Source organism: Oxyura jamaicensis, chromosome 2 (assembly GCF_011077185.1).
Source record: "Oxyura jamaicensis isolate SHBP4307 breed ruddy duck chromosome 2, BPBGC_Ojam_1.0, whole genome shotgun sequence".
Lineage (NCBI taxonomy): Eukaryota > Metazoa > Chordata > Aves > Anseriformes > Anatidae > Oxyura > Oxyura jamaicensis.
Window position 1 is genome coordinate 23,496,327 of NC_048894.1, and position 18,947 is coordinate 23,515,273.

An 18,947-nucleotide genomic window follows, 5' to 3' on the forward strand; every position below is an offset into this window, starting at 1 on the left:
AATAAAATAAAATAAAATAAAATAAAATAAAATAAAATAAAATAAAAAAGTAACATAGAAAGCACGTGGAAAATAACCATCATACAAAGCACAAATACTCCAATGAAGGCAACTACAAAGACAAATCAGCAGTTAAGGTTTTGCTTTAGCACGGGAGAGGCGATTATTCTGTCTCATCTTTCCTGCCAGATGCAACATGCAGCTGGAGACTGTGTCCATTTAACACAGGAGCAGGAGAAACAAAAATACATTCCCAAGATAAAAAAAAAAAAAAGAGTTGGAATTTGGCATCACTTCTGCGGAGCCATCCTGAGCAAGACGCGATGAGCTCTGCGTGAAGAAATGAAAACATTTCTGGGGCAGACTGGCCACGTTTTGTGCAACGTCAAAGCCACCAAGTGTTGAAATATCCTCGAACACGGAGCTTTCGCGAGGTAATGAGCCCACGCTGCCGTGTGACAAAACCGCCTTGTCAGAACCGTCAGCACAGGAAAAAAGGTACGAGATGGTGATACCTGAAGAAAAATATTTTATTTTTTTTAAGTGAGGCTGGCTCGCGTTAGCAGCAGGATTCAATACAGCCCTTTGTCTGCCTGAGGGAGCGACAAGCCCGCACGGAGCAACAGGAGAGGGAGAAAGGGTGAAGAGACGCTTCCCCGTCAGGGGTGTGAGGGGCGGCGAGGGGTGCCTTTGCTCCCTTCCCTCTCCTTCCTCCTCCCGGGCGGGGAGGGCGCAGGTGAAGGCGCCCTTTGTCCAGGCGAGGCCCCAGCGACCGCCCAGGCGCTCCGCGGGCCGGGCCAGGCGGGCAGCCCTGAGGCGAGCTCCGGCCCTGAGGCGAGCCGCGGCGCTCAGGTGCCCGCCGGGCCGGGGGGAGCGCGATGGGCGCGGAAGGCGGGGCCGGGCGGGGAGGGGAGGGGAGATGGAGCCTGCGGCCGGGCCCCCCCTTCCCGGCCGCTACCCTCAGCGCCTGCCGGCCGCTGCGGGGCTGACCTGAGGCCGCCTGCCCCGACGCGGTCGCGCAGGGCTCTCCCCGTCCTGACCGAGCCGAGCCAAGCCGGGGCTCCCGGGGAAGCCCCGCGCCGCCTCCCGGGCACAAGAAGGCGCCGCTGCCGGCGGGCTGAGGTGGGTGAGCCCCGGGGCGGCGGGCGGGCTGCGGCCGGGTTCTGGCGCCCTGCTCCGCTCTGCCCCGGGACGGGACGGGAGACCCCGGCGGGACGAGCTCATCTGGGTCGGCGCCGGCAGCGCTGATAGCGGGGCCCCGAGCCGGACTCGTCCGCCCCCCGCGCACCTTGGGCGAGGGGCTCGCCTGTGCCGGACCCCGCAGGAGTCTCCACAGAGCTCGGCCGGGTTCCCGACGAGCCGGGACAGCAGGGGTGAGGAGTGGCTGGCCAGCTCGGCTCTCTCGGGTGCCTCTACGGCACCTTAAAAGTGAAGCGATTGCCCCAAACGCTTTCACCCGGTCGTTCTCAGATGGTGCCAGAGGAGTGGGATGCTGTCACCGTCCCGCGCCTCCTCCATCACCTCAGCGTTGTGATCTTAGCCTGTTTATTTTAGCCTTTTTTCTCTATTCAGTGAGCCAGCTCTGAAAACCCTTACTCAGGCAAACCTCCCATTGACTTCAGAAGATGTTTTGGCAGAGTCACGTCTGCCTGGTTTGGATCGCTGTCGGCTCAGCGCTGTAATGAGCCTTTTTGCTTCTCCCAAACTGCACTACACCCAGCACTGGAAACTTGGCCTTCCGCAGCTGGAGATCCTCCATCCTCACTCGCAGCCAGTTGCAGTGCTGCCTTCTGGAGAGGGAGGCATGGGCGCAGAGGATAGACGTGACTGGGTTCTGTCTCTCACGGGACTTTTCTTCAAACATTCCAGTCAGCGGCATGCTGTAAAGGACTCTGTTATGATAATTCATAAGGCACCATGTAACAGAATTACAAGTGCCTTGTATTTAGGCTATTGCTGTGCTTTGTTATCAGCTGTGTCAAAGAAATAACTCTGTTATCTCTGATATCAGTTATCTGGTATGGCATCTATGCTTCCTTGCATGCAGTCGCATGGCTGTAACCCATATTTCCCTGTTAGAGCATATGCATTCATTCACTCACAATTTCTTTTATCTTTTCTTTTCTTTTTTTTTTTTTCGCCACATAAAGTATTAACAGGTTATTTAAGACTGTATTAAATATTGTTTCCCCAGATCAGCTTTTAGGATCAGCAAGTGACATTCCAGCTCATGATTTTTTTCACATCACTATACCATTTACTACATCATCATCAACACAAGCCTCTAACTAGAAGCTATTACTGGACTCTTCATTTCTAAATTACGACTGATATTAGCGTAAGTGTCAGGTGAGTTAAGCGTTTCCATGCAGAGCTCCTCAATCAAAAATATGCTTTTGGACCTCCAAGATAGTGTGGCAGCCAGAAGAGGACAGTTCAGAAGAGGCAGGGATCATTGTGTAAGCTCCTGTTGCCTAGTGATGTTAACAGTTGAAAGCTCAACTGAGGTTAGTACAGAAGAAAATGAAAAAAGAGCAAAGATATGTGAGCCATCCTCTGTTTTAACAATTTTTAAAAGTAGATCTCGTTATCCAAAAATTAAAAAGTCAGTCTAAGGCTTCTCCACATCCTTTTTTTTATTTATTTCCCCACACACACCTCAAAGTTTAAAAATCAGAGGGTAGGCCTCAAAAACTGTGATTGCCCTTGATATTCTGAGTTCTTTTATAAATAGGTCTGGAAATCACTTTATTCCTTTTTTCCAAGTAAGTACTTTATACAAAGGTCTATTTGTAAACTATTCTTTGTCATTGTAACAGCTAGAAATACAATATATCAAAACATAGATTTTTTTTAAACTAATTCTGGGAGTGGAGGAGCTGAAGTTTTGTGACAATAGCATGAAACACTGGGTCTAGCCCTAGTAATAATAATAATAAATAAATAAATAAATAAAAAAGTAAAAAAAAGGGGAGAAAGAAATGTGCCTTCAGCAGTAGGATATACAAGCAGCTAATGGATGCATTAGCTGTCATAGGAAAGGGTTAATAGCCTGACCTTCAGAGGGAAGCTCTTGTTGACCCTTCTCTGCAACACTTGGCCGAAAGGTTATGCCCAAAGGGAGAGCTTGTTAGCAGGAGGGGAAAAAAGTCAAAAGAGAAATACTTAGGAAAAGAATATTTAGACTTCAGAAGGCTGATGGCTTGGCAAAAAGCAAATGTTTGTACCAGATAGCACAAGACAATGTGGATTCATCCACTGAAGCACAGCAAAAATACAACTGATACAAATTCCTGAATGTTGTATGAATATAAAAGAATCTGTATTTAGCAAAGTAGTTTCATGTCTAGTAATCCAGCTGCTCAGTAGGTTTCCTGGAGGAACTAACTAGTCACAGCCATACAGGTGGTCACAGAGCTACACTGCGGAAGGGCAACATGAGATTCCAGTGGCGCGCGCTAGCACATCGCCTCCAGCAGTGTGCGACAGGGCACCATACCTATCAGAAGTCCACCTTGCAGGGTAACCCCCTGCAGTTGTTTCACAGCCCTCTCAAGACTTTGGGGTACTGTCTCTACTGCTGTCCTAGGATACTGAGAAAGAAATACCCCTTCTCTTCCTCTTTGTTTTCTGGCCTCGGATTTCCTTTGGTCATTAACAGCTAAGAACCATTTCCGCTGCCTCTTGTATTGATAAGTGTTGACAGTGTACCTTGGAACAGAATGAGCAAAGCTCCAACTGGAGTTTCCTGAAAATCGTGAGGGGGGAATACACCTCTAATGCCACAGGATGACTGTCAGGTAGACCAAGCCTGAAAATCTGAATTGTAAAACCTAAAAAGTATTAGGAACTGCAAATTTGCATGGGTTTCTTATATCAGTAAGTCCAGTCTCTTGCTAGGATAGACACAGGATAGATACATCAAAGCTTTTTGTAAAAGTACCAAAAATACACTTTCACAACATTTTACTTGTTATTCCTATTCAAAAACTGTTTCTAACTTGTTCTATTTTTAAAACTTTCAGCCTGATTTAAGTCATTCATTCCAGTAGCAACATGGGCATTTAGCTTAAATATTACTTTTCAACAGTTATTTTGTTCTGTTGATTCATATTCTCTCTTAGTTTCCACTTTACTTTAAACAATTTAATAAAAAGCTGAGCTCTTCTGTTCTCAGAGGACGGACTTTCTTTTCCCTAGATTATCACAACTTCTCTGGCAAATGGATGGAGGAGGGGGAAGAAAACATTTTCAGGGAAAATAGGCCTCAAAGTTCCAGTAGGGCATTTCAAAACCTGTTTTACATCCTGTGTTTGTTTTGCAGGGAGTTTCTGCAATGGAGAAGAGGGAAGGCGACAGTCATACCATTGATCAGAATGCAGGCCAGAGCATCGTGCCGAGGAGAAACAGAGGAAACCTTAGCAACTTGGTAATGTTTCTGCAAAAGAGCAGTTCATATATCACACAAAATATTGCAGACTTTATTTGATTTTGTCCAAACGTATTGTGTTTCCATAACACTGGCATATCATCAGTGCTTCTGAAGTCTTCTCTCAATATTGACATGAAGAGATAAAAAGATAAAGAGCAACTCATTCAATTTAGTCACATTCCACGCTAAAAAAATACACAAGGTTTGGTAAGAAAAAACACACTTATATGATGTTAATTGTTAGTTGCATTCTACCAGCTGAACAAATCTCTATAGAAATAATTTGTGATTTTTGGACAGGAATGTAAAATTTATCTTGGGCAGAGTCTTTATCTTTGCCACATTGCATTTAGGAAGTTTTCCACACCACACAAAAAAAAAGCCCAGGAAAAAATCCACTTCAACAGTATTTACCTCTGCAACAGCTGATGCACAGAAGAAGTTCAAGCCACAACTTGCTGTACAGTTGTGAACTCAGTCTGTAGAATACTGCATTAGGCTTTACAAATTGTCTCCTCAAGAAACAGGAATCTCTAGGTGAAACTGGGTTCAGAGGTGAATTTCAGTTTATGCAATTTATACTCATACCTGATTCTGCAACACATAAAAACTACATTCTTCACAGTTCTTCACAGACTGGAGAACAGAAGTTACTTAGGCTATACCTTCACTGTTACATTACTAACATACATTTTTTATTATCACATCAACCTATTAGCTATTCAGCTATAAAATCCTAATAAAGACCATGCCCTTTAATTTTACTGTGAGGCACTGTAAGCAGGTCAGTCGGATATGTGGAAACAGGCTACCTTGTCTCCATTTAGGATTTTATGGCAAGATAGCAGTGTACATTTGTTACTTCTTGGTTAAAAGAAAGCGAAACACGCAAAATGCCTATGTATTAGTGAAGATAAACACAAGGTTTACACCTGCTTACCCCTGCATTATTTACAAGTATTTACAAGAATTGACCCCTCAACTAGCTTCAATATAATATTTGATTCTGAAGAATAAAGACAGATCATGTTGCTGAACAAGCAGATCTCCTGTATCCTGGCAGAATTATTTAGATTAGAGGGTCTTGAAGGTCTTTTCCAACCATGGTGATTGTATGATTCTGTGACTACCAACTTACAACTTTCTACTAGTAGTTGTCTTCCTCAAACCTCACGGTGCCGTGTCACTTTCTGGAGATATGGACACCTGCAACTTTAGCCATTCTAAAGCTGAGCCATTGCTGCATTGGTTCAGTTTTACTTTGCATTTCACTGCGTTATTAAAGGGGTTGCATGTTTATTTCTTAATGTTTTAAATTCTTAGCTTTCCACCCCTGGACAGCTGTCTGCTGCATCAGCTGCAATGTCCTGCTGTTGATGCACGTATTTTCATTTTGTACATATGTTGATCATGTACCTCTTCCCCAAACTGTAAGTTTGGGACAACATTTTAATACAGTCTCTCAATGTAAAACAATTTATAACATTCTACCAAAATTTTGCCCTAGCTTAGCTTCTTAAGCCTGTGATAATTCTGCCAAGATCTTCTGTGAGACTAAAATCAAACCATGACTACTTGGCAGTAAAAATTCAGCTTTTTGAACCAAAGTGCTTCAATTTCACAAGTTTTTATAAAAGTTAAGAGGACGCTATTACATTTAGGGAGGATGGGAATAAAAGCATGGAAATTTAAGATACAGTTGACAGATGCACAGCTGGTCTAATATGCTGGATCCCAAATATTTCTATTTACATCCTTATTTCCCCAGTTAAGAGTCATTAAAATAGCAGTGACTGAATGGAAATACTGTAGTGTCATGTCTCTGGATGCTGTTGTTGTGCATATATTTGGGTTACATTATTAAGTCTCTAGCTGAAACTGGATATCTTAAAATCTGGAGGGCCTATCATAAGAAGCTGTAATGATGCTTTGCAAAATGTAATCTTCCTTTGTGGTATGGTTAACTTCCTGGAATGAAAATCTATTTTGGAGTCACCATGGATGATGAATGAAGAATGAGAAATCTACAGTAAAACTGCCTTGCTCAACTACTAACTATGCTGTTTGAAACATTGTATTTTCAAGCTACCTTGTCTTTAATAGTATGCATAGTTTTTTCGTATACAGTTTCAGTGCTGCACAGTACAAAAGTCATGATGGCAAATATTGTGGTTATTGGAGTTTGATCTCACTTCATATTTCCTTTCTGTCCTTTTCAGAATGTGGATATGCAAGCTACCAATCCACCAGAAGTAGCTGCACTTTTTAATTTACATCAAGCACACCATTTTGGTGAGTTTGAACACTCTTCAGAACAGCACTGCAAGCAGGATCTGTTTCCCAAGTGGCACTTACCAATGAAGATAGCATCTGCGATCTCATTATTAACATTTATTTACACTTCTCTAAGAGATGTCATATATCCTTTTGTAACAAGAAATGAAAATGTTTTCTATAAAATTCCAGTCCTTGTCATAAACAAAGTTTTACCGGTGGTTTCAATTACCCTGTTAGCACTGGTATATTTACCAGGAATATTAGCGTCTGGTTTCCAGCTGTACTTTGGCACTAAGTATAAAAGGTTTCCCCAGTGGCTGGATAGATGGATGCTGTCAAGAAAGCAATTTGGACTTCTCAGTTTCTTCTTCGCTACAATGCACGCCTGCTATAGCCTATGCTATCCAATGAGAAGATCGTACAGATACAAGCTGCTCAACTGGGCATTCCAGCAGGTATGATGGGCTCACAAATACCAACATTTCAGTGTTGAGAGAATCCTTGTGTTGTACATCCAAACAAATCTGGATAGGGAGAAAGCTGTTTTCATTGCCTTTGATTTTGATGCAGCTCCTCACAAAGCACTGCTAAGCGATAGAGCAGGTCCTGCTTGTTAAAGCATTTTATAGGGAGTCAAGAGTCAACACGGCTGTGCCAGCATGTATTCAATAAGTCACTTTCTTCATCTGGGAATTCTTAGATCTGTGTAAAATACCCATAATTATAATTGTTTCACAGGTACATTTAAGTCTTTGGAACACTTAGTTTAGTGTGGATTAATCCCTCTGCATCAGTGGAATCTAACTGTCTACAGAAAGTGCTGCACACACCTTTTTTAGACATCATCTATGTAAAGTGAATTACCATTAATGAAGGAGAACTGAGATAAATTACAATGATTTATATATGCCGCAGACTGAACTTGTGAACACTGATGACTACACAATTTGGCTGGTGTACACTAACTTGATAAAAAAATTCCGTCATGCTTCCGAATCATGATCAATAATTGGCTTACAAAGCTGTCTAAGATCTTCTGTGACTAGAGAGTTTCTAGCATATGTGTATCACCTTGGGTGCCATGAGTATTCCAGCATAAGGAATATTCCAATATAAGGTATAGAGTGCAAAGGTACAGTTTTAATATCCTCAAAGTCTAATATAAGGTTTTATTGAAAGCAGAGTAGGGTGTTATTGGCTTCTTAAGAATTCTGTCATCAGGCAAACTGCCTGATGAAAACTTTGAAGATCAACTTTACTGGTAATCTGATTTGAATGTTTACCAGAAATATCGGCGAGATTCCAGTTCTTAAGTGCAGGTGAAGAAATGATCATATCTGGAGCATATTACACTATGGTGATCCCTAACAGCAACAAGGAACTGTTGCAAGTAGTCATACACAGGACAAGCTTTGACATCAGTTTTTTATTTTCATCCATATCAACCATTTTATTCAGTGCAGGTGAATGCACCAAGTCATAAGAAAAAAAAAAATTCTGGCAGGATAACATGGTTAAGAATGCCTGCTAAACTGGATCCCTAAAATAGTGCTGTAAATATATTTCCTTGTGTTATAATCTCCTACATATGGTATTTTGCCATGAATGGAGAATTGTTTTTTTTTGTTTGTATTTGTCAGACTAAGGTTTCTCCTACTGTGAAGGCAGGCTGATGGGCCTCAGAACTAGTCAGTTCTGGGCCAAGACACTGATGCAATCTGTAAATTCTTCTCATGTAAAGCCTACCTTTGCTCTACAGATACTAGTAGAGGCTTTTTCATCACAATTAAACAGCAGTTACATTTAGAGACATTCAAACAAACAAAAGTACTATGTTTCCCATCTTATTTCTTAGTTAGTATTGTGAAAATAACTATTTCACAGAAATGGCTGTATGCCAGAAAGCCAGCTGTATCCTGGGCTGCATGAAAAGAAGCATGACCAGCAGAGAAAGGAAGGTGCTTCTGCCTCTCTACTCTGCTCTCTTGAGACCCACCTGGAGTACTGCATCCAGTTGTGGAGTCCTCAGTACAAGAAAGATGTGGGCTTCTTAGAGCAGAAAATTATCAGAGGGCTGGAGCCCTTCTCCAAACAGAAAGGTTGAGAAAGTTGGGGTTGTTCAGCCTGGAGAAGAGAAGGCTCCAGGCAGACTTTATTGTGGCCCTTCCATATATAAAGGGGGCTTACAAGAAAGATGGAGGGAGACTTTTTTACCAGAGCCTGTACTGACAGAACAAGGGCAATGGTTTTAAACTGAAAGGAGGTAGATTTTGATTTTTTTTTTTTTTTTTTTTTTTTTTTTTTTTTTTTTTACAGTGGGGTTGGTGAAACACTAGAACAAGTTGTCCAGAGAAGTCGTGGCTGCCTCTTGATTGGAAGTGTTAAAGGTCAGGTTGGATAGGGCTTTCAGCAACCTGATCTAGTGAAAGGCATCATTGACCGTGGCCGGGGGGTTGGACTAGATGGTCATTAAAGGTCCCTTCCAACCCTATGATTCTTCTGGCAGGTCAAACAAAAAAAAGAAAATGCCTGGATTGAACATGATGTTTGGAGAATGGAGATTTATGTGTCGCTAGGAATTCTGGGACTTGCTTTGCTGGCTTTATTGGCAATAACTTCAATCCCATCTGTCAATCACTCTTTGACCTGGAGAGAGTTCCACTACATTCAGGTACACATAAACGTCATCATTGCATGTCATTACTCATTTTTAGGACTGTATGTTATCAGCTAAGATCATTCCTAGTTAAAAATATCAAATACAGAATCATTAATGAAACCAATGTAAAAGTTTATTCAGCACCCTTTGTTAACTGTTTTGCAAAAAATATTCATTTCATTTGTTATTTTGGGAGAAGAAATAGCTGTCATGTTCAGGGTGTAAAGTGGAAAGAAAGATAGCTCCAAGTTGACCAGCAGCAGTTGTTCCTTCAGAAACTATTCTTAGGTCAAAGACCTCTGGCTCTGAAAGCATTTCAGTTATCTTCTGGGCATTTTATGTTTCAAGAAAGCCTTGTGTCCTGCTGACCTGGGAGTAGGTGGTACGGAACTAGATGAGCGTGTTGGCATACAACCTGGGTTTCCATTAAAAAAGGAACATTGCCTGTTGGTCCCTTGGAGCCATTTTGGCTATTCTGTACTGCCTGAGCAATACCAAGTGGCTGACAAGTCCAGAAGCCTCCTGTCTTCTGGAATGCAGAGGTTTTCCATATGCAGTGTCACTAGCCACAACAACCTACTCCAAAAAGTTGTATTCTGAGAAGATGTCTTAGAACAGACACAAAATCAAATCCAGCCAGTCATGAGTTTTGCTACAAATGTGCTTGTTTTGTTCACCTAATACCTGTTTTGCTCTTAGTGTCCTGTATCATGCACCATAATAATAAGGGGTGGTTCTGCTGGCATCAGTATGATCACATTGTGTTAAGCAAGTGTTGAGTTGGGTCCCTGAACACCAAAATCTGAAAATTCAATAACCTACTAAGCACCTGTCATTTGAGAACTTGTTATGAATTTGAAAAGTAGGTATGAAACATGTATTTTTTGACAGCGAGTGATTTGGGATTCTGTTCACTCTGTGAAGTATATCATTTGTAAGAAAAGTTTTTCAGCTCTACAGAGACTACATGGATAGATGTAGGAAGGGGTCTCCTAGTACATATTAAGCTATTAATATGTTAGACTACTTTCCATATTAAGCTATCGTGGTGAAGAAATCCAGAAGAGTAATGCTAACATATTGGATTAGTTTTATAAAAAAAATAACTTTTATACTAATCGTATCCTGTAGATTTGCCACTTAAAAAGGCACTTTACACTGATGACTAATTCAATTTTTGTAATAAAAGCAAGATTTTTATGTACACAGGAAACTAAATTACTAGTAACTCTTGCGTAACTTTTCCTTTTCTCCTTAATTTCAAATCCTACGCCAAATTTATCATAGTACTAGATTTACTAGAGTTACTGACTTTAACTGGCCTTAAAAGATCCCTTTGCAAACAGTTGATTAAACCATTTATAAGTCTGCTTTTGAACTCATAATAATTTATCAGAGAAGATATGGTAATATAGGATAGAGATGCCATCTACAAACTGAGATATTGAGAACTGACACAGTTTGGGGAATCTGTGATCTCTTCTGTGTATTAGCCCACTATCATATCAATAGGAGAAAAGTGTGCCTCATCTTTTCTGGTGACATAGAAAGGTATAGTTGGATTCTTGAATTACAAGTTTTTAATTTTAATTCAAAGCTAATGTTCTCTTTTCTTTCACTTACATGCGTTGTTTGAGGCCCTTTCTTATCTCCATTTTTCCTTAAAAGAGTAATCTTTTTACCAAGGCTGAAAAAAATAAATAACTTACTATTATCTTTCTCTTTTCAGAGCAAGATGGGATATGTAGCTCTGCTGCTATGCACACTTCATGCATTGGTATTTGCTTGGAATAAGTGGGTTGATGTTAACCAATTTATCTGGTACACACCACCTTCATTTATGGTAGCAGTTTTTCTTCCTATTGTAGTCCTGCTCTGTAAATGCATACTGCTCCTCCCGTGTTTCAGGAAGAGGATAAAAAAGATCAGATGTGGCTGGGAAGCCAACACACAAACCAATCAAACCAGCATGACTTCCAGGCTGTAGATCACATATGGACATTTCCTGTCTGCTGTATGCAAATATGCTCAAGTCCAGAAAACGTTCAATTGTGAGCTCTGTTTTCATATTTTTCTTAGATGTTACTTGTTTACTTTTCATTTCAGCTGCAAAGGTATCGGATACTTGATACAACCGGGACCTTTACTGAGACAGAAATTGAAAACATTCATTTTACACTTTAATCTATTTGGTGTTCTGGTATTTGATCATTTCTTTCTTCTGACTCATTGCTCTTAAAACGCCAGTACTTCATCACCTCTATCGTAATTCTTTCTTTGGCAAAAGCAATCATAAATCATCGGTCCAGATGACCACAGAAAGTAAATAAATCATTACACCGCAGAATCCAGGAATGCTTTCTGCATCCCACAGACATGTTTGTTCCCTGGTTAAATCTCAGTGTTATAAAGGGAAAACAATTTGAATATTTATTATCCTGTCCCCCCTTATCCCCAGCATCCTACATTTCTGCAGAATGGAGACCTTAGCACAGAAGCCACACAAAAAGTTTGTTGCATTCCTACCACATATTGAATTTAGACAATCAGGCAAGCAGAATTCCAGGGAACTTTGCAAGGCAAATCTCTCCTGAGGCTTAGGTAAAGTCTAAAATAAGATGTTTTAGTCTCAGATCTACATCTTATACAGGACTAGGTGTGTCTGTTTATTTAGAACCAAAAAACATTTTCCTTTTTTTTTTTTTTCCATGAACACATTCTTTTGTTTCTGATGCTGGAAATTTTCCATGCCTTTGACCCAAGCCTGCTGCCGCTGACATGTGCTAATCTTTATTAACACAAATTATTCCAGTGGGATAGCTCACACGTCAGGTAAATGTGTTTCACTGTTTACTCTAGGCCAGCACAATTGTGTGACTGGAAGAAAAACATCAAAAATAGGCATTTGAAACTTGGCATTGATTTGGTGAGATTTTCATGTAAAATCCATTCTGAATACATTTGCTTTTAGTAAAATTTTAGTATAAGCTGATGAAACTTCACTTTCTTTCTGTTACATAGGCCTGTCTGAATGTTTTAAATGCGTAATTCACTTATTAGCATCTATTTTTAAATATGTTATGCAGTAGTTAATATATTCACATCACTGCCAGTTTCCCTGCGTGAGCTGACTAGGACATGGACTGATGGTGCCAGCTATTGCTGGGATCACCCAAATGAGAATTGTAACTGGTAATGGCTCTGTTATTAAACAAACAGGAAAACAATGGTTACATAAAAATATATGTAACACATGGTGCTAATGGTTCTGCAGCTAATAATCCTGTTGTACATTTGTGGACTTGGTACACTGAGCATAATTAACACATTAAATAGCTACAGAGATAGATACTACATTTTGTATTTTCCTGGTTATTACTCCAATTATTGCAACTTAAAAGTTGTCTTTGTGTTTTGCACTTGATGTAGTACTGTGAAAATAAGTGGGGTCATGGTGGCCTGTGTAATATAGACTGAAGAGACTTGAGTGACATTGTGTATCAATTCAGTAATGCGTGACAGAAGTAAGCACTAAAACACAGAAAGCCAGTCTGGAAAGTGAACTTAAGAAGTTTCTAAAAGAACAGAAAAAGAGTGATTGTCAATACACGAGCATTTATATTTCTGTACAGGAAATAAATACAATTAATTAGAAGTCATGTTAGGGATTGTCCTGGTTTTAACTCTGTCTCAGCTGAAACCAGAACAGATAGAACTTACCAAAGGCTTACTGAGAATATTAACTGCATTTTGTTGTCAAGAGTCATAAATACCTTAATAAAGTAGTCTTTTTCCAGTGGAACAGGTTAAAACAAGTGTAATGATAAAGAAATCAAATTGTCCACTAGCTACTCAAAAGTTGTGCTCAAATTTACTACTTAGGACAAAGATTAGATTTAAAATACTCCAGGCAAGCCCAGCATGCATCCATTGAAGAGATTAATATTTGGTTTTATCAAAACGTGTTAAATCGTGCTCTCCAGAATCAGCTCTGCTGCTCCCTTACTAAGAAAATCTGGAGAATTGAGTTCAGTCTCCAGTTTTGCTAAATTTTGGTCACATAGTTGGATTCATCATTTACAACTAGCCATAGAAGCCAGCCCTTTGTCACAGGGAAATATAAACAGCTTCAAGGTTAACAAGGTTTGTGACACAGAGAACAGAACCCTTGATAACCGAAAACTGAAATGAGGTGAATGAAGACACTCCTTGGAAAAAGCCATTCAAAGCTAGTCCTACGGCATGTGGAAAACAAAATCTCAAGTAAGAGCAAGGCTTTCTGTGCAACAGCAAGCCTTTTCTTTATAAAGCACTGTTGAATGCTTAGAGCCAGAATTTGAGACCTCATATCAAGTCTCTTCCCTGCTTTGTAAGTCTTTAGTAAACTACTTCACCTTTAAGTAACTCACTTCCCAATCTGTAGTACTGGAGTAGTATTCCTCTGCAAAACATTGCAACAGCATGTTCAAGCTTTTAAGGCATTCAGATGCAATAGTGAGGGAGGAGGGTCAGGTAATGCTATTAACAGTATTTTATTTCTCCCTTTGTGATAGATATGATTTAGTGCTGCACTAATTACAATGAGTGCATATGTACCTTTTAATTTATGATTATACAGCTATTTCAAAAATCAGTGTATTAATATGTCTGTATACTACTATATATAGAAAAACGTTTCTGCCAATTTTAGGCACTTATTTGTACAACACTGATTATTTTTATAAAATTATGTATCATTAAATGCTTAATTGTATATATACTGTGTCTGCCATTGTATAATATCCATCCAGACCTGTAAAAGGGTGAAAAGGCATGACAAAACCTAGAAGAGCTGCTGACATGAACCTTAAAACAGCTTTAGTCAAAGGGGACCTTTCTCCCCATGCTAGCTGAAAATCCTGGGTTTTCCAAAGGAAAGAAGACAGATGTGAAAAACAAAATGGACATTTTCATAGAGAGATGTAATGAAAATAAATTCTGATAGATTGTTTAACTGACAGGCCATCTATTCTAGCATTTGGAGGAGATTTTTTGAGAAGGAACAGAAAGCTGAGCTAGTTGTGGAATGCTTTGGAAAGAGACCTGTGATCCGTGAAAACACTGATCAAAGACCAGGAAAAGCTCAAGAATGGTGAAGACAGAGGAGGGAAAAGTAATACAGCCATATTCTTTGGTAAGAATCCATCACTCCAGTGTAAGGGATTTTGCAATGCCTTTACAAAGGCTACAATGTACTTCCTTAGTTAAGTCAGAGATACAGAATTGAAATTGGAGGGAGAACTCTCAAACTGTTGAAGGGACTTCAGGAATTTCATGACCAGTTTACCTGAGATAGCGAGATCCCAGAATACTATTATCAAGAAGTGGTACCAATGATGAGAGCCCAGGAAGCCAGAACCAGGCTGTGCTGGCTATGGTTTAATGTCAATTCCTGTTGACAGCAGCCTTTACTGTAAGCTGTCCCTTCTTTAGCCCATACTTCTCAATTATCTCAGTTCTTCTACCAAAAGTGTGTAAAGCTGTACACTACATCAGTCCAGGGAGTTTGATCCACTTAAAAAGTGAGGATTCATCCAGAGCCATGTACTGATCTGATTGACCTGACAGGCGTGAGCATGTGACAGCATGAAGGACAGGAAGAGAAATCATAGAATCACAGAATATCCTGGACTGGAAGGGACCCACAAGGATCACAGAGTCCAACTTCTGCCTCCACACAGAACCATCCAAAAACCAGACCATATGTCTGAGAGCATTGTCCAAACACTTACTGAACTCTGGCAGGCTCAGTGCCATGACCACTGCCCTGGGGAGCCTGTCCCAGTGCCTGGCCACCCTCTGGGTGAAGATTTTAAGTCAAAGTCATTTAAACTGCACAGTAGTAAGTGCTCCTAAAATTCAAAGCTTAAAATATTTCATCCTATTCTGCTAGCAAGAATGTTTCATCACTTCACATATTTGTCAGGTTCTTAGCTTTCCATGGATCAGTAGGCAAAAATGAGTTCTAGAAATTATCACCAAAACCCCAGACACACTGACCTCTACATGTCAACTGTGCAGCTTCATCTGTGAAATGATGACCTCATGTCTTCCTCTCTTTTCTGCTACATCCACAGTTTCTACTATTGTCCCCTGATTACAAGAAATTTTGTGTTAACCATTTCTGAAATACAGACTAACTACTTTTAAGCTGATTTTCTTAAAATGACATAAGAAGAATTGGTTAAAAGAACACAAGAAAAAATAAAGACAGATTTTTGAAAACATGCTGAATCCACCCTTGGGTAATGTAGCCTGCTGTAACCAATTGTCTGTCAGCGACTGATCATTGTCACCGATCTTTTTTCAGTAATGTCAGGACTTCTTGATCCTATCAGCACTTTATGTTGCTGATGGTAAAATAATTTATTTTGGTGAGAACCTCCTTAACAATATCTCATTGAATTCAGGTGAAATTTTGCTTCATTGTTTGAAATTTGCAATAGATTGGATATAATATTTAAGTGAGTGTGGTGGAGATAATTTACTAAGTATGCATCATAAGTTTTAGAGATTCTCAAATGAAAATATAAAACCAGTCAGTGAACCACATTACCAATTTACAAAGCAGACTACAGCTACTTCCAATAAAGATGATGCAACAGAAGATAGCGTTTTGTCATCATTTTTTGTTTGTTTCTTTCTTTTTATATGTTTTCATCTTTGTAGCAAGAAAGTGTATCAGTGAGATAAATATGCTATATCCTTGATATGGTTAAAGATGTGTGGTCCCTCTATGGCTGGTAGAATACTACTACTACTACTGATGGAGATATTTGGTCCTTAAATTTCATCTTTGGGGCTCACTATTAAAAAAAAAATTAAGGCAATTGTGGGGTCTTTTGAACTGGACAGTCAATCCTAGCCATGTAGCTTTTCTATACATGCATACACTGTTTCATTGGATGTACTCTACAAAAATTTTCTTCTACAAGAATCTACAAAGAATTTTCCATCTGAATACTTCATTATTTGAAAACCTGAAAAAAAAAAAAAAAAAAAATCTGATTTCTGGACTTGAAGAAAGGCCACGTAATATTTCTCCAATTTGTCCTCTGCCTTTTTGTCCAATCCTGTCGCTCATTCATATACTGAATAGCATTTCTCTCTTGTCTGTCCACCTGTGCTTGTGCTTGTATCAGGATAACTTTTGAACAGCGTATCTCATTCATTCAAAAGTACTCTACTTGTTCTAACAGGAAATCTATACACCTGGGGGGCAAGGGAGGGAGAAAAAAAAAGAAACCTGAGTGGAAAGAAAATGAGCCCCTTGTAAGGCACCTCAGGCATCCCTGCAGCAGTTCAGAAGTCTAGCAATTCTTTGACAGGACCCATAATTAAAATAGCAACAGCTTTCTCTCGTACTTGCTAATTTCCAATAGAGTTAGTACATTCACAATATAAACATCCTAAATTATTTATTCCCAAATAATTAATGACAGAGAAAATGGTATTCTAGGGCAGAGGAAAGCTGGCACTGTGAAACTATGCTAGCTGTTAACATGGGATGGGAAGGAACAGGACAGCTGGAGATCCCATTATAAAATGAAAAGGATGCAAAAGAAAAGAGACATTGCAGGCTCGCAGATTTTCTTATGAAAGGAACGAGTAAAGGAGCTCAATGGATGTTAAACGGGAAAAATAGGTAGATGGGGGAATTCAATGAACACAACAGCATCAATATAGTAGGGAATAGAAATCGCTAGTACAGGAGATGGGTAAAGTGAGGGGCAAGACAAAGACAGATAGCACAGCATCTGAAGAGCCTGAAGTGAATCCATGAAACAGAGGGGATGAGAGGTTTACCCACATGAAGCTGGAGATTGGAATATGTGGTATGTAGCATAACACTTAACAATACCTCTTAACACCCTTTTCCCTCTGTTCTCTTATTCTTGTTCCTCCCTGATCCACCTTGATCCCTCCCTTACTCCACCTTTGTTCCTTTTATTAAGAATCCCACAAGAAGTCTTGCATGTTCTCACAATCCCCTTAAAACAGCCCATAATAAGTTTCATACGATTCTTTTCCCTTTGCATCTCAGGTGATCAAGGTGTGGAGCAGCTGCTTTACAGGATGAGACTAAAAAGCAGAGGCGCTTCAAATGGGATGGGAGATTGCAGAACGGGATAAGATCAAGGTTTGAAAAACAATGAAGAGAGTGAATAAGATAAACAGAGAACTGTTTTTCACCAAATTCCATATTACCAGGACAAGGGAGGATTCAATGAAACCATTTACAACTGCCTAGGACCATGTATCTTTTGTACAGTGGGTAGAGAACCCCTGCAGCCTGCTGCCACGGGGGGCTGTGGAGGCAAACAGCATCAACAGGTTCAAAAAGGGTTTAAACAAACTCAGAGACAACAGCCCCTAAAAAGACACTAGAAGGACTTTGCAGGCATGTACCCTATGACATCACTAATACAAATGAGGATTTGGGGGAAGAGCATGAGAGAGTGGTAAGGCTTGCACGCCCACCTTAAATAGCATTCTCTTTTGCCGCACTTGTACATGTACTCATGGGTTAGATAGGTCATTATTCTAACCAAGTAGTGTGTGGCTTATGTTCCTTTCCTTCAAGAGGAAATCTCTCAGACTGACATACTCCTCTAATTTTGTATGATTGGAAAACAAGTATGTTGGGAATGAGAACTTAAGTCTTGACTGAAAAGCTGTTGCTTTGATCTTGCAAAGAACTGCTCAACTCTCAGGCTCTGTGGTAATTCACTGACCTCGATTCATTTCTGTGGCATTAACTACATAAATATTCACAGGACTGGGAATGCAATTAGTATTTCATTGTTCTGTAAAGATACAGGTTTTCTCCTCACAGTGCTAAGCTGCAGTTGAATTACCACAGTTTGATTTTTATATGCCAAGGAATATTTTACACCGATGGCATGGTCCCACTCAGGGAAAAAAACATATTCAGAATAAACTAGCTGAACACCTAACCTAGGACAATGTACATAATGAAATGCAATAAAGTAATAAGGACGTTAATAACTATAAACATTTAACATGTTAAATTTTATATTTCTACTTTTTCACATCTATTATGCTACATACTATGCAGTGATCTTAATTCTTTTTAATTTTGCTTCTGCTCTCATGCAAAACCTGTGGTCTGCAGCTTTGTGAAGGAAATTTGACCTCAAATAGCTGCAATCCTGAACTGTTTGTAACACAAACAGTAGTCTTAAGCGGTCAGACAGTGGTCAAGCTACAATGTAACTTGTGCTTCCCTCAGCTGGTTTGGTATTCAGGCAAGTATTAATGTTTTTTAAATGATTTTTTCAATTTTTTAGTTTTTTTTCAATATCTATACTTCATTAAGAAACCTCAGTTCTTGGTTATCTAGTCAACTTACAGAAAATTTTGCTCTGGTTTTGTTTACATTCTAAAAACAATCTGTTTTACCCCTGGCTTTGGGTCCAACAATTAATTGCAGACAGATCACATTTTTAGAACGTACTGTCCCACTTTGAAGTAGCTTTTTAAGATGAGCAGCCATGAACCAGGAAGATAGATTTTGAT

The 18,947-nt window shown here is 39.8% G+C and overlaps 1 protein-coding gene across 2 annotated transcripts; it reads left to right on the plus strand.

The window, feature by feature from the left end:
• The first annotated feature begins 667 nt into the window (after positions 1-667).
• On the plus strand, positions 668-12,714 carry STEAP1 (STEAP family member 1). 2 transcript variants are annotated; one of them, XM_035319397.1, is made up of 5 exons: positions 668-852; positions 4,325-4,429; positions 6,652-7,164; positions 9,216-9,380; positions 11,098-12,714. In XM_035319397.1, exons 2-5 carry the CDS (start codon positions 4,337-4,339, stop codon positions 11,353-11,355), a joined length of 1,029 nt encoding a protein of 342 aa, XP_035175288.1. In that variant the 5' UTR covers positions 668-852; positions 4,325-4,336; the 3' UTR covers positions 11,356-12,714. The 2 variants fall into 2 exon arrangements, with proteins under 2 accessions (XP_035175288.1, XP_035175287.1); XM_035319396.1 differs by lacking the exon at positions 668-852 and adding an exon at positions 896-1,122.
• Positions 12,715-18,947: the final 6,233 nt, after the last annotated feature.